General features: G+C 39.2%; 1 protein-coding gene across 1 annotated transcript; it reads right to left on the bottom strand.

The window, feature by feature from the left end:
* Positions 1-377: 377 nt before the first annotated feature.
* LOC105276344 lies at positions 378-13,682 on the bottom strand. The gene is made up of 4 exons (XM_011333875.3): positions 13,487-13,682; positions 5,865-6,133; positions 5,527-5,790; positions 378-4,724 (listed from the first exon to the last, which is right to left on the bottom strand). The coding sequence occupies exons 1-4, from the start codon at positions 13,665-13,667 to the stop codon at positions 4,602-4,604; spliced, it is 837 nt and encodes a 278-aa protein (XP_011332177.2). The 5' UTR covers positions 13,668-13,682; the 3' UTR covers positions 378-4,601.

The following is a 13,682-nucleotide window of genomic DNA, read 5'->3' as shown; positions in this document are numbered from 1 at the left end:
GACGATTTATGGCTAAACCACCTGTTGGACATTGTGATTCCGGATACGGCGCTCGCCGAATTTTTTCACTTGACGTTTCACGATGTATCACGTAGCTCGTTCAGTAAGTTTATAAATAGAGAATGATAAATTGTAATTGAGAATGATAAATGAATGATAAAATCGATACGCTCTTTAAGTTACGTAGACGGACAAGAGAAGAGTAATATCAAAAAAAGAAAATCATTATTTTCGCTTGCATTATATTACTCATATAAAAGTTAATATCTGCTTTACGGATAGCGCACGCAATTATACATACTTAAATGTAAAATTTTTATTTTTTTTAAATGCGAGCGATAATTGTTAGAGGTAGAATGCATTGAAACATCTCTGTGTACCCTTTAGGCCTCGTTTATTGGTACTGTTTGTTAGAGTACATCGAATTTTACAGTCAGTGTTTTCTATACAACGATTTCTGTCATATCTTTTTTTTACACGTTTTCTCTATACATTGTACATACACAGAATAGATATTATGCACATATACATGTCGATTAGATCTTTCTTTTAATAATGTTGTTTTGCCTAAATTCCGAAAGATTCATTTCATAAGAGAATGCTTTCAATTTGCAATGTATTCCCTGAATCAAGTGAGAATAAATACTTATTAAACAAATTATACTCTCTCTCTCTCTCTTTCTCTTTCACCATAAACAAATCGGCATTTTCGATTTTTCCGCATCTCACTTCGCAGATTCTTTCCAAATATTTTGTTTTTCTGTTTAAGTTCTGTTTAAAAATATGAATAATTGACGAATCTATTCTAACGTACTATGTCGATGATATTTTCTTGCGGATTAATTATATTCTGGCTATTATAATTAAGTCCAGTCGTCAGTGCTGATTTATAAAGCTATGGTCCGATACGCGCGATAGAGATGCGCGTCTCTCCAACAGACCACATCGACTTGCAAATGATGCCTATGGCGTGCAGTAATTGAGTATCGGCAGCGATTACACAAATATTTGTCTCACGCGGGTATCTCATATCTGACACCTCGACATATTTGCAGGCAAATGAAGTACTAAAAATAACATAGAGATATAAGAAACTTAATCAATTAATGCTTAGTGATCAAGTACCTTTAAAGCAATTAAGAGAGTAAAGAATAATTGTATCCAAAATAACAAATTTTTGCGTTTAGAAAAATAAATACGAGTCAATCCATAGATGAAATCCATAGAATTCATTTATACTCTACGCACATCGTTCTTCGTATTTAAAATAATTAAGCTCGTCGGTTCTTTGTGTCTTCGAAGTATAGTGTAATGTAGAAGTAATAAATATCCTTAAAATATTAAATAGCAAAAATAATAAGTCGCGAATTGATTCCTGAACTAAAGAGAATCAGTAACACGTCGATGCGGCTATCATGCGTTTTACCTGGCAATGAGTTTCTTCGACAATAAGGCTAATCGGAAGCACCGATTGTAACGCTAAGCAATTGCTTCGTCATCTTTCCCCGGACTCGAAATAATTCATTAATATTCTTCTTGCATCTTTCAGATTGCACGTAGTCTTTATCTATCACATCTTCTAACTCGTTTCTCTATGTACATACGCACAGTCACGCACAAGCACACGCATGCACAAACTATAAACGAGCAAACGAACGGCGTGCAATACGTACGGATGTGAGCGATGTTCGCGTTTTAGTCCTCTAAATAGAGAAATAGCTCGTCAGGAGATCATTTGCATTTGTGTTGAAAAAATTGTTTACGCAAATGCGCAGAAATTGATTTTTATCTCCAAGATGAGTATTCTCGTGTAAAAATTTAACGGATTTCAGATGTTAACGAGGGATAAAAATAACTAACGGGATAATATTAACTTTTCTGGGAATAGATAACGGATGGTTCAGGATTAAACATTTAAAATAGTGAAATGTGTGATTATTTGGCATTGGAGAAAAAGATATTTATATCGCGAGATATAAAACTTGTCGTTAACCCTTAGATACTTGCGCAGCATCTTTTATCTCTTATGATCTCTCTCACAATTATATCATGTATCTTTAAGAAAGATAAATAATATAATGCGGTCTTTCTTAAATCAGATGTAAAAAATAAATAATCACAATTTATACAACAGTGTTACAAATAGTATTAGCAATGTATAAGCACTGTCTAGCTTTTCAACTTTTTTCAAAACCGCTATAAAACAATCCTTCAAAAACTGTTTCAAATACGCTTGTTAGTTATTTAAGGGTTAAGAGTGCTCTAACAAAGTACATTAATATTTCAGGGGCGCTCTGTATAAAAGGAAATACAATACTGTGTAATAAAACTGCAGTACAGTTGCCACCCCCTGTTGTAGTGGGATATAAAAGAAACGGTTCCCTCCCGTAAAAAGACAGATATAGGCAGGTACTGTATTTTATGTTTCACTGGAATCCTTTGATCACTCTGTCTCACTAGTTTGCCTCTCCAGCCATTCGCATTAACGTCGCCTCGTTCGTATAGACTCGACGGTCTCATCTAGAGTACTTTCATTTGTTTCATGAGTTTCGTTTTCCTTGAACGTACTTTGCGGAAAATCACTACTTTTAACATTTTTAGTTAGTTACCTGTAACTACTTACCCCCGGTACTCGGGGTAAGGGGTCTTTCTCTCTTTTTGCGTTTTTCACACTCGTTCTTTCAAGAAGCTCTTCTCCGAATAACTGTATTTTCTTGCCTGAGTATGATAATGAAGAAAAATTTCTCTTCATTACTCGTAAACTGTGTAACAAGTGTTTCACGGTGGTATTTTTTTCGACACGGTAGATTTGCAGCGCGATCACATAATAATACAGAGTTGCAGGCAATTGATGGTGTCTGATGCGTTTACATTTAGCGGTTTAGTTTCTCCTAACTTCTTTTTATGCTTAAGATGCGTATCTTCATTTTACATAATTAATTGAAAAAAAATTATGCGTTTTAACATACGATTTAATTTTACATCCGTAAAGAACTAGAAAAAATGGAGTGTGTGTTAGCAAGTGTCTTTGTAAATGCGGGCGCATTAGATACCATTAATTTATTCGATTGTGCATACGTATCAGAATCTTGATATGTATGGCAGTATACGTAATACCAAAAGTGCTTTAATGAAATCACAAAGTTTAAAAAGTAGGCTCGAAACGTTCAACTCTGGGCCAATAACTTTATCTCGGAAAACGGTATCGGAATAGGCCGACTAGTAGAAATTGTATGTTTCGACTTTCCGTATGCTTCAATGAAGATGCATTTAACGTTGTGTAAAATAACACAATGAATAGGCTATTGGACTTTTGAAAATATATAAATTCATTTCGAATATTTGAACCGCTGAACTTTAAAATCAATTTCAATGCAGAATAACAATTTCTATCGTTAAATTCCGTTAAAAAAATATATATATTTTTTTTAAAGTACAGTATACAGTGTGCTCATATACCAGAACGTTCCGCCAAACTTGGCAAACTTTATTTTATTAAGCCAATAAATCTAAATAATATTCCACTAACACCACTGGCTTGATAAAATGAATTGTGTTTAATTTTGCAACATTTTGACATTTCATAAAACTGAAGAAACTTAGATGAAATAAGATCACTATAAAAATGGATCATTGTCAGCGTTTCAAATAATGATCGGTTCAAGACGTGACAGTATTAAGATGGATCGAGACGTCCGTTCTTTTACGCTCACGGTATTTCTATCGCGAAGCTCCAATTGGAACGAGCGCAACGCAATTGATGGTAATAAAGTTCATGCCGATGACCGCGGCATGCTCTCTCTCCCTCTACGATATTAATCTTTAAGTTAAAACACCAGTTGCGTTTAGAGACAAACGGCTCGTGTCGGGAATGTCGCGGGTACCGAATGCGACTTTATGTTAGCTATTCATGTTAACCGACACGGCAACGTAGCACGACACAGTTACACACGTTACACCGAGTGCTGTTACATCTATAAGAGAGACAAGAGAGCACATTTGAACACTGGAGCACTGGAGACATCTTCAAACGATTTGAATATTCGCTACGCAAGTGGAAAGCTTCCAGCGTTTTTACAGATTGCAGGGGTGCTGCTTCTCGAGACGAGAGAAGCGGACAAGACGCTGAAGATTGTGAAGCGTGACATTCAAATCATTCAAATCTGTAACAACTTTCAGATGTTGCTCCTTCTACTCTACTCTACTCTACGGCCGACAAGTTGGACGGCTTTTGCGTAAAGGAAACGAAGAGTCTGGCTCTCGGTCTCTTTAACGTGAGAGCCGTGTAATTGGAAATCTCCTGTCTTCAGACGTGCTCCGCGTGCACCGGGTAGTTTCAGTAGTTCGTCTAATCGGAAAATAATTTATCTCGCGTTCGTACGCTAAAAGCACACGAAGCCCGTGTATAGTATCGCGAGTAGCTTTCTTCTACGTTCGGAATTGCGCGCAGACATCCTTGCGACATTACGTACTTTATATAGAATATAAATGTGTGATGCCGAAGCTCCCTCGTCGCTGCATAGGCGCCGACTTCGTTTTGTGCGTGTAATAGTCAGGTAGACCGCTCTAGGGGAGGAACGGAACCGGAAGAAGCGGCGGTTTTACAGGAGGGCGCAGGCGGTGCCGTGCATCACCTCGGAGATGAACATCGGCGTGCCGGCGCTGAGGCCGCCGTCGCCCTTCTCTTGCTCATCCTTCTCGTATTCGCAATCGAAGTAGTGGCTCTGGCAATAGAAAGTGTTTCGTGATGACGCAATTGATACAGATGACAGTTTTATGATGCCAATGGATCGATATTGGCGGTAAACTGGTTGCAGTTAAAATTGAAAATTGTGTGCGAAGGTAACAAAATTGATAAATCTTGATAAACAATAAGCAAATTAGGATAAAAGTAAAATGAGAGAACAAAGGAACCAAATAAGAAGTAAATGAATTAGGATAAAACTTTCTTTTCAAATCAAATATTTCTAACAAAAAGGCTGATCTCTATCTTTTTATTGCAGAATTTCGTTAGCATGGTTTCAATTGCCTACTGTATTTTTCGACTCTTAACGATTCTTGCAATTTGACTGTATTCTCAAAAGAGAATACAGTTAAATTGCGCTGATTGACATGATGACGAAACTTATCAGCAGGCTAATTCGAATATCGAATCGACCAATACACGTGCGCAGTTCGACTACACGGTAAAAAAACATTTTGTATTTCTGTTGAAATTTTCTCGTGTAGACATTTTTGTGTTAAATGTTTAACATATTCTTATGTTAAGGTAACGTATTGTCGTTGTGTTATTTTAACTTTTCTACGTTGAGTTAATATTCACCGTTTCTAAGAGTTAAAATAACGCAATTAACGTCCAAGTGTTACAGTTTTGTGTTAATTTTTCACATATTACTTGTGTTATTTATTTACATATTTGCCTTCGGTTAAATTAACATTAAAATTAGAGTGGATAAATTGGGACATGTAACATGTGTTAAATTTAACACAAAATGTTTTGCCGTGATAATTATCTCGTAAACGTACTTGGCAATCCAGACATCTGCAATGATCGCTCATCTTGCAAGTTATGCCCCACTGCTTGGCCATCGCCTTGTAGAATTCTTTACTCGATTTGTGAAGAATCTTGGGTCCCTTGGCTGTTTTCCTATCTCCACCCCCGGGACCACCGCTGCCATCGTCACCCCCGTAGCTACCCTCAATGTCTTCTGTGTTCTTCTCGTTACTGGATACCTGCTTCTTCTTGTCTCCTGTCTCTCGTAGCGCGATGGCTGACGATTCCATGCGTGTCTGCAATGCAACGTGTCATTCTCATATCATTCAATTCAAGCTAAGATCAATCAATTTTCATGACGCCTCTTCACCTCTTCGAGAACGTGCTCGTACGAGGGCGGAGGCGAGCTGGGAATCGTCTGTTCGCTTTTCACTGACAAGCAGTTGTTGTCCGTTTCCGTCTCGGGCACATCCGCGAACTCGTCTGTGCCCGACGGCAATGACTGATTGATCTGTCGTTGCTGTTCCTCGGACTCTACGCTGTTGCTGCGGCTATCGCCGGAACTCCGCGACTTCAGCATCTTCGAGAACCGAAGCTTGAACGGCGCCAGTTTGACGAATTTCTTCTTCTTCTCGTGGTCTACCAAAAAAAATAGAAGATTGCGTTATTACTTATACGAATTTATGAAAACAGGAGTTTTATTTTACCGAGAAACCGTTCCATATCCGAAGATTCACGCGAGTATGGGCTAAAGTATCCGTACTTATATATCAAAGTAAAACAGGAAAACAGAGGGAAAAGGAAGTATAGATGAAAAATTTTCTGATTTGGAAAATAGTTGCTCGGTTTCTGGCAGCGAGAACTTTACTCTGCTAGATCATACAACCGCGCCGGATGCATCCGTTGTTGACCTACTGACCGAGTTTACGGATATCGGTGGTCGACGTGCCGCCACTCGACTTGGCGCATTTGCGGCCGACTTTACAGACGTCAAGCTTATCCCTGCTCTTAAGCCCCTTCCGGAAAGGAAAGGTCGGTGGAATCGAGGACGAGCTCGAAGAATGTTTCTGACACATTGCGTCGCGCGATATTATCACTTCGACTCAATGCAACGCATGGAAAATTATTTTCATTATTGCCATTAGTCATCTTTCATTTAAATGAAATATGGAATCAGAGCTGCGTCATTACTAAAATATTGTCATTACTATTTTCGCTTGTATTAATATTCATTATATCAATATATTAATATATGCATACGTGTTTACGTTTAATCGATATTTCAATCTAAATTGATTATATTTCCCACAAACCGTAACTAATTCATTGAATTTTCCTATCGTGCATGATGGATGGAGGCTAACAAGATTTCGAGTTTGATGTCGCGAGCTCCCTGGGCAAACAAAGAAAATTGAAGTGTCGATCGTCATCGTGTTACTGGAGTAAGACCATCAGGAATATCGATGAGCTAATAAAGACCGAGCCAGATCAGCTCGATTCTCCTTCGCATCTTTACCGGAAATGAAAGAGATCCTGTTTACACTTGAACACTTGAGATATGTTTTAGATTTATCTGTAAGATACACGGTTTTATATGACATTATAATTATTTGACATAATATTTTTTGCTGTTCACGCCATTCGAATCGCGTTTTCAAATTCTTGCAATCGACAAAACCGTCGAAAGGCGTGCGAGTGGTTTTCCGATCCATCCATTCAATATCCGCAAGTGGAACAAACCTGTTTGAGGTCAGACATCGTATCGTGAAACCGTAAACGGCAGCTGACGTTCGGATTTCGGCAGCAAATGGCGAAGATTCGGACAATGCCACTTCGCTGCCATTCTGCACAATGGGATTGCATATTCTCTGAAATTGTTTCTCTTCTTTTTCCTCGAAGACGTAAGAGCATAATTACAAGTTTTAGTTATAATGGAGGCAGAGAAGAAGGCAATGCAGAGAACAAAAACGAAATTCGACTACTCCAAAATTTAAATACAAATAAATAGAGGACATACTTTAATATAATTGAACAAAAACTATTACTTAACTTAACGAATATTTTATATTGATAAAAAGAAAAAGAAAGAAGAAAGAAATGAAAATACGTTTTATTATAAAGCACATAAGCGATTAATCTCAAAGATCTTTTATTAGCACGAAATTAGCACGAAATTCAATTTAATGAGCAGGAGCCCGTCGCACACGTCGGACGGCAAAAGTTTAATCAAAGTGATCCGTGTGCTAACAAGCGGACAAACGTGAGCTTCTGATGAAAAATTCCATCCGGACGGAAATCACTGCTCGACAGATAAGACGGACAGAAAAGGCGACGTCTTATCGTACAAATGAAACAGGCGACACAAAGTAGGTTGCATCGGTCGACGAGGGCGAGGATCCACGCGCTTCCATCTCGCCTTCCTTCTCCCGCTCAAAGACTGGACGGCGTGTCAGTGGCCCGAGCTGGTAGCAATGCACCCCCATCCTGGGCCAACACCTCTCGTCCTAGTTTCCCTCTCGCTTGGCTTCATCCATCCTCTGGTGCTTTCACTCCCATTTCCCTCTCTTTCTCCCTCTCTCTTTCTCTCTCTCTCTCTCTCTCTCCTTTTACCTCTCTTCCTACAGGCACCAACCCATCTATCAATCCTTTTCCCTACTGCGCGATCTCTCGCTTTTCCATGTATCCAGGAGTCCTGTCTGTCTTCCGCTCAGTGCATTTTCACCTGTTTTTGCCCTTTTTCCGCTTCCATTGCGATTGTCTATATGCTTTATGTGCCAGTGTTGCTTTACCGCACTCACCAGGCTCCCTCTAAGCGTTCATACGCGCGTGTCCCCTTTTGTATTTTCTCTTCACGCAGCTCGTACTGACGTACAACGCAAAATGCGAGAGGAATGCCGCTTACCCGCGTAATTTACGACGCTTCGTCTTCCTTGATCTCAGCAAAAATTACGATTCGTAATTTAAATTACAATTTGTCTAATAAAAATACGGCAGATGTAATTTGACATTACTTATTATAATAGAATGATAAATGACAAAGTGCACATATATCTATATAACTGCTGACATTAGATTGGCGCAAAAATAATTACGGGTTTTGCATTCAACTTATAACAAACGCAACTAATAACAAAACCCGCAATTATTTTTGCACCAACCTAGTAAATGTCTCCCGTTTTTTACGTCCTTAGCAATCTCTTCTCGCGTTTTTTATTCTCTGTACATGTACATGCGTGTAGCAGAAACTTGATACGTTAAATTATAACGTAACTTTGAAGTTTCGCGTTCAGTCCTCACGGTTGAGTACGTTCTTCACAAAGATCGGATAATTAGAGATTCTTTTTAATGATGCATCATGGCGAAAAATTCTCCCTTTATCTATTCTTTTAGGAATTTTCTAAAGTTTTGAGGAAAAAATTCTTACGGACAATTAGATGTATAATTAAATGTGTTCTTCTCTTACGAAGACAAAAAAGAGATCTCGTAATGCGTTGTGCTGAAAAAATCTCTTAACAAACGAATACGTTCGTCTCTAAATGTAGAAAACGTAGTAAAACCTCTATTTTTTTATGTATGCGTATTCCGAGCGTATCGTGAGAAAGACATGAGTTGTTTAAAACATTGCATTAAGTAAAGTGCGCTAAGTGCAATCTTATCAAAGCTGTATGGAGTGGCGGGTTCCAGGATATTGCGGATCTTTTATCAATCGCGCGCAAATCGAAGAATAATTTACGAGGACGATCATTGTTCGTCCGTTTCTCACGAGGTGATTAATCGACGTCACGTCCCGAGCATGGCGTATTAAATAGGGTTGTAGACGAAAGAGGATTTATCCCCCGGGTGGAAGAAACCCTTTGCACACGTCTCTCCCCGTTCCCTCTCGTAAACGAGGTCTCGCGGTTTTAAAACCCTTGGGACTCGCGCGAGCTAGGTAGGATCCCCTTCGAAAACGGAAAGGAGGATTTTCCGTGAGGAAAAGCCTTGGCGAGAAATAATACGACTTGTTAATATAATGGAAGTCGTTGCATGCACCATTTATTTATCGTTGAATAAATAAACATTACGTTTGATTTTATTTACCCAGACAGGGGTAAAAAATAAGGATGAAACTATAATCTCAAGTTATTCATCATCCCCTATTTATCATCTCTTTCATTTTCGTTGGTGTCCACGTACAGTATTCTAAGGGATGCTGGAAGCAAAGTCAAAGGATTAATGCTTTGTCGTGTTTGAAAGTCGACGAGTGCAAATACGCGTTTTAAATGCCCACGGGAAGATCTGCGATCGAATTGAGGTTTTCAATGCAAATCGTATTTTGTAAGGGATAATTGTGTCGCCGGCAGCGATGGAATGCCGGTGACACCCGATTGCGAAATTTTCAGTGGATTTGGGTCACTCGGCGTCCTATGTACGGCGGTGCATTAATGACAGCTGTGTTCAATTGAAATATCGTGCTCGAAATATTCTAAAACTTTGAACCACCTGACACCGCCAATAATTTATTCTCCAATAACTGATACATGTGTATATGTGTGTATTGTTGTATATTAATTATAAGTCTGTCAATTTTTTACACAAAGTTTCTTGTAAATGTGCCTGACAACTCAATAAATAATCCAAATGCAAATTTCAAATCGCGATACACTGGCAATGTCTGATGGTCGGACAATTTTTATACATTGACTGCACGCCAACAAATTTTGGTAGACTTAAGATGCAGTAATTTTCTCGCTCTAGGAAACAACTCATCAATTACGCGCCAACAAATTCGTTAGACTTTAAAACGCAGCGATTTCCTATTCCAGAACGAAGCTATTAATTAGTAGGAATCATTAATTAATTTTAATTCATTGCGAAAAATATCACCCCACGCCAGAGTTGGAACCTCCCTCATTCCGTGCGGGCGTCTTTACTCTCAATAAATTTTCTCAATAAATAATCAATATAATATAATAGTGCAGTAAAGCATTGTAAAGAAAAACAGAAAGGAAAATTATTAAAGTCTGTCGACAAATTAGAAAAGTTTTCACGGCAGTGTTTTATCAGACAAACAGATATGCAGCACGACATGCGGATACTAATTGCATTAATAAAATGATGGAAGAGGCTTATCAGCACTGTGACATTTTAGCGCATTAAATGTTGTTTTGAAGAAGCTGTTTAATGAGGTCAACTTCGATCAAGCCCTTGGTACAATTTCGATCACCGTGCGTGAAAGAATATAAGCATATCTCCCAGTAAAATCGGATGCGCGTCGTCATCAAAGGAAGAAAAGATATCTAAAATCGGCTTTGTCAAGCAAGATGGCATCATAAAGTATTCTTCAATAAGATTTGCTTCTTTCGCAACTGTACTTGGCACAATTTTGCAGTGCAACTTTTATGGGTTTTATATATCAACTAGTAAAATAGCCTGTCTACGCCAGGTAGTCCCTGGACCGAAATTAAAGATTTCAAGAATTTTCCCATTACCTGGGGGTGAACCCCTATCACCATGCAAAATTTGGTGTTTCCAGCATGTCGGGAAGTACCCGATCAATTCAACGATAGAATAGGGATTTTATATATATAGATTATCTCGACTAAAATTTCAAGTACACATATGGAATTACTATTCACAAAAATAAAAAAAGTTCTTACATAAATTACGATTTTAGTTTAATTATTAATAATAGCTGTACTTCTTAATATATGATTTATCGGAAATCCTCTTTAGCAAACTTCAACCGCAGAACTCTATATTTAGAATTAATGCAAAGTTTTGCGTTTGAATTCTGTCAAAAAATCCGCACGGATCTTTTAGTGACGCAAAGCTTTGTATTAATTCATAATGCGGAGTTGTGCGTTTGAATTTTGCTAAGGAAGTCAGCACGAGCTTCTGGTTAATATAATACCCAATATAATCGAAAACATTTCTTCTTACAAAACCAAGTGAAAAGTTTGTGCAAGATTTATATAATCATTTAGGGATAAGAGAAAACTTTACTTTAGCTGTAAGTGATTTCCCATGTAAAAATAAATAAATAGAACAACACACTAGAACTTGGTTTTTCGTGCGAGAGGCTTCGGGAGAAGTTGCTTTTAAGATTAAAACATTAATGTAGTATTTTTGTCTCTGACATCAGCCGTTTTACACGTAGAATTATATTTAGCTGAACTATTTTCTTGCATGTTGTATGATCCTTCTTGGTACTATCGGCAAGCAGGCGTTCCATCGAAAATTTCCGATAGCCGAGGAATCTATCGTAAATCCGATGTGTCGAAAGTGGGGCATCTCACGTGTGTATATATTTCATTCGAATTGATTCCGTATATATTCTGCATATATTCTTTGTCCAAGCTCGAGTATTGCCGATGCGCAAATCCGCAGATAGCAAAGGGTTAATACATAGCGCAAACCGCGCTTTATTAGTTATTGCGTCCGGGCATTCTGCACAATCTTCAATATACCAGCGATATTGCACCGGGACCATATCGTACGTGTCGAGGATACGTATAGGGGATGCATTTAACCGTGTTGTAACCGAATACTTTGGCAAACAGCACGTCAGCGACTTTCCTCGTGAGACGCTTCCGATCATCTCGGACTAAAAAGTTTGCGGGTCATTCGCCGAATTTCTAGCTGCACTTTCATCGTTGTCAGATCCTGTCGATGTCTGCGACGCCCCTCGATGATCGCAGAGAGCTGACTCCATGTCGCGGTGACAGTGATATATTGTGTATACAAAAGATGTATCAGTAGTTTCACAATTAGTCGCAGTCTTAAGTTTACCTCTTCGAAATAATATTTATCGAAAATATTTGTTCGTTACTGAGATATTAATAATAAAATGCTGCTACTTTAAAAATCCGCAAATAGAAAACTAATTTTGTAATTGTAATCATATTTTGCGTGTATCTGTGTGTGCGTCAAAAGGTAGTTTTATTTATTTGCTACGTATGAAAAAAGAGAATATACAGGTCGATTAATTTTAATCTGTTTTAGGCAGCTGATTCTAATTTTGTTGATCTTAGATTTGCTCGCGTATTCACAAAATGAAAGAAAATATGCTTCTTTTGATACATCCTGTATATCCCACACGAGAGTGTATTTACTGTAGTAACTCGATATTTTTTGGGCGAGAGAGTCGCAGAAAATGGAATTCGCATCTCTTGTCGATGAGTAAAATTGTCTCTTTTCAGATCAGATCCACGTGGATTCAGTCTGAGATCTCTGAATAGAAATTTTGTCCCTCCTCTACAAAGCCGAAATATTCCCCTGTTAGATAACTTTTGATGACTCGAATTTCATGTAACCAGACATTAACAAAGTGAATTAACGTTATTGCGCTTTCATTCGGGTCTGCTTTTCGGGAAATCGCTTTCGACGATTTTTTGACGCGTGTAATTTTTATTATATCAAATTTTATATGGGACGCCAGGAGATACACTGAAAGCATCAACTTGAACTTTCTCAAGATGCCGTCAATCGCTCCGCGATCTCGTTGCGACCGGTCGTGCAACGTGGACGGCAAGGGAGACGTCTTGACGTTATCATTTCCGACGCGACATCTCGTGGAACGTCACCGGCGAAACGGATACGTGCGAGAGGCGATCGTTTCCGGCAAGGGGGATGGACGCTGCAAATGAGGTGCGAACGCACTCGGTGAGCGCGGGGACGGCGCGCAGACGGTGAGAAGACGGGGGTGTCTTCGACAGACGAGAATAGACGCACCCGTGTCAAAATATTCCGCCCTCCGCCATCGTTTTATTGATCGCCAATGTAGACACGCGTCTCGTAACATCGACGCAACTGTACACGAGTATACGGATATACACATACATGTACACATGCACACACGCACACATCACGTAACGCGCACGAAAGCAGCCGTTACCTCGTCGGACAACGCTCGGTCTTCTCGGAGAGGCGAATATCGTCGAGCGACGTTTCCTCTCACGGCTTTTTCTATTCTATTTAATTAAAATTGTCATCGTTGTTCACTGTACTCACGTGATTTTTTCTCCTCGCGTGAACAGCTGTGATTCTGCGGCGATACACGCGACACGGGCGCCCGGATGCGTCGGTACTCGCGCGGGGTATCAGGCTGCGACAGCCATGTTGGCGAGGGTGTAGCGCCCCTAACCGGCCTGCTTTGAAGTACAGTTACCCCGTCCCACCCCGCCCGCGGCATCGCTTTCTTCCACCC

The sequence above is a fragment of the Ooceraea biroi genome, chromosome 2, assembly GCF_003672135.1.
Source record: "Ooceraea biroi isolate clonal line C1 chromosome 2, Obir_v5.4, whole genome shotgun sequence".
NCBI lineage: Eukaryota > Metazoa > Arthropoda > Insecta > Hymenoptera > Formicidae > Ooceraea > Ooceraea biroi.
The sequence above is the reverse complement of the archived record's forward strand: the minus strand, read 5'-3'. Positions and strand labels throughout refer to the sequence as shown.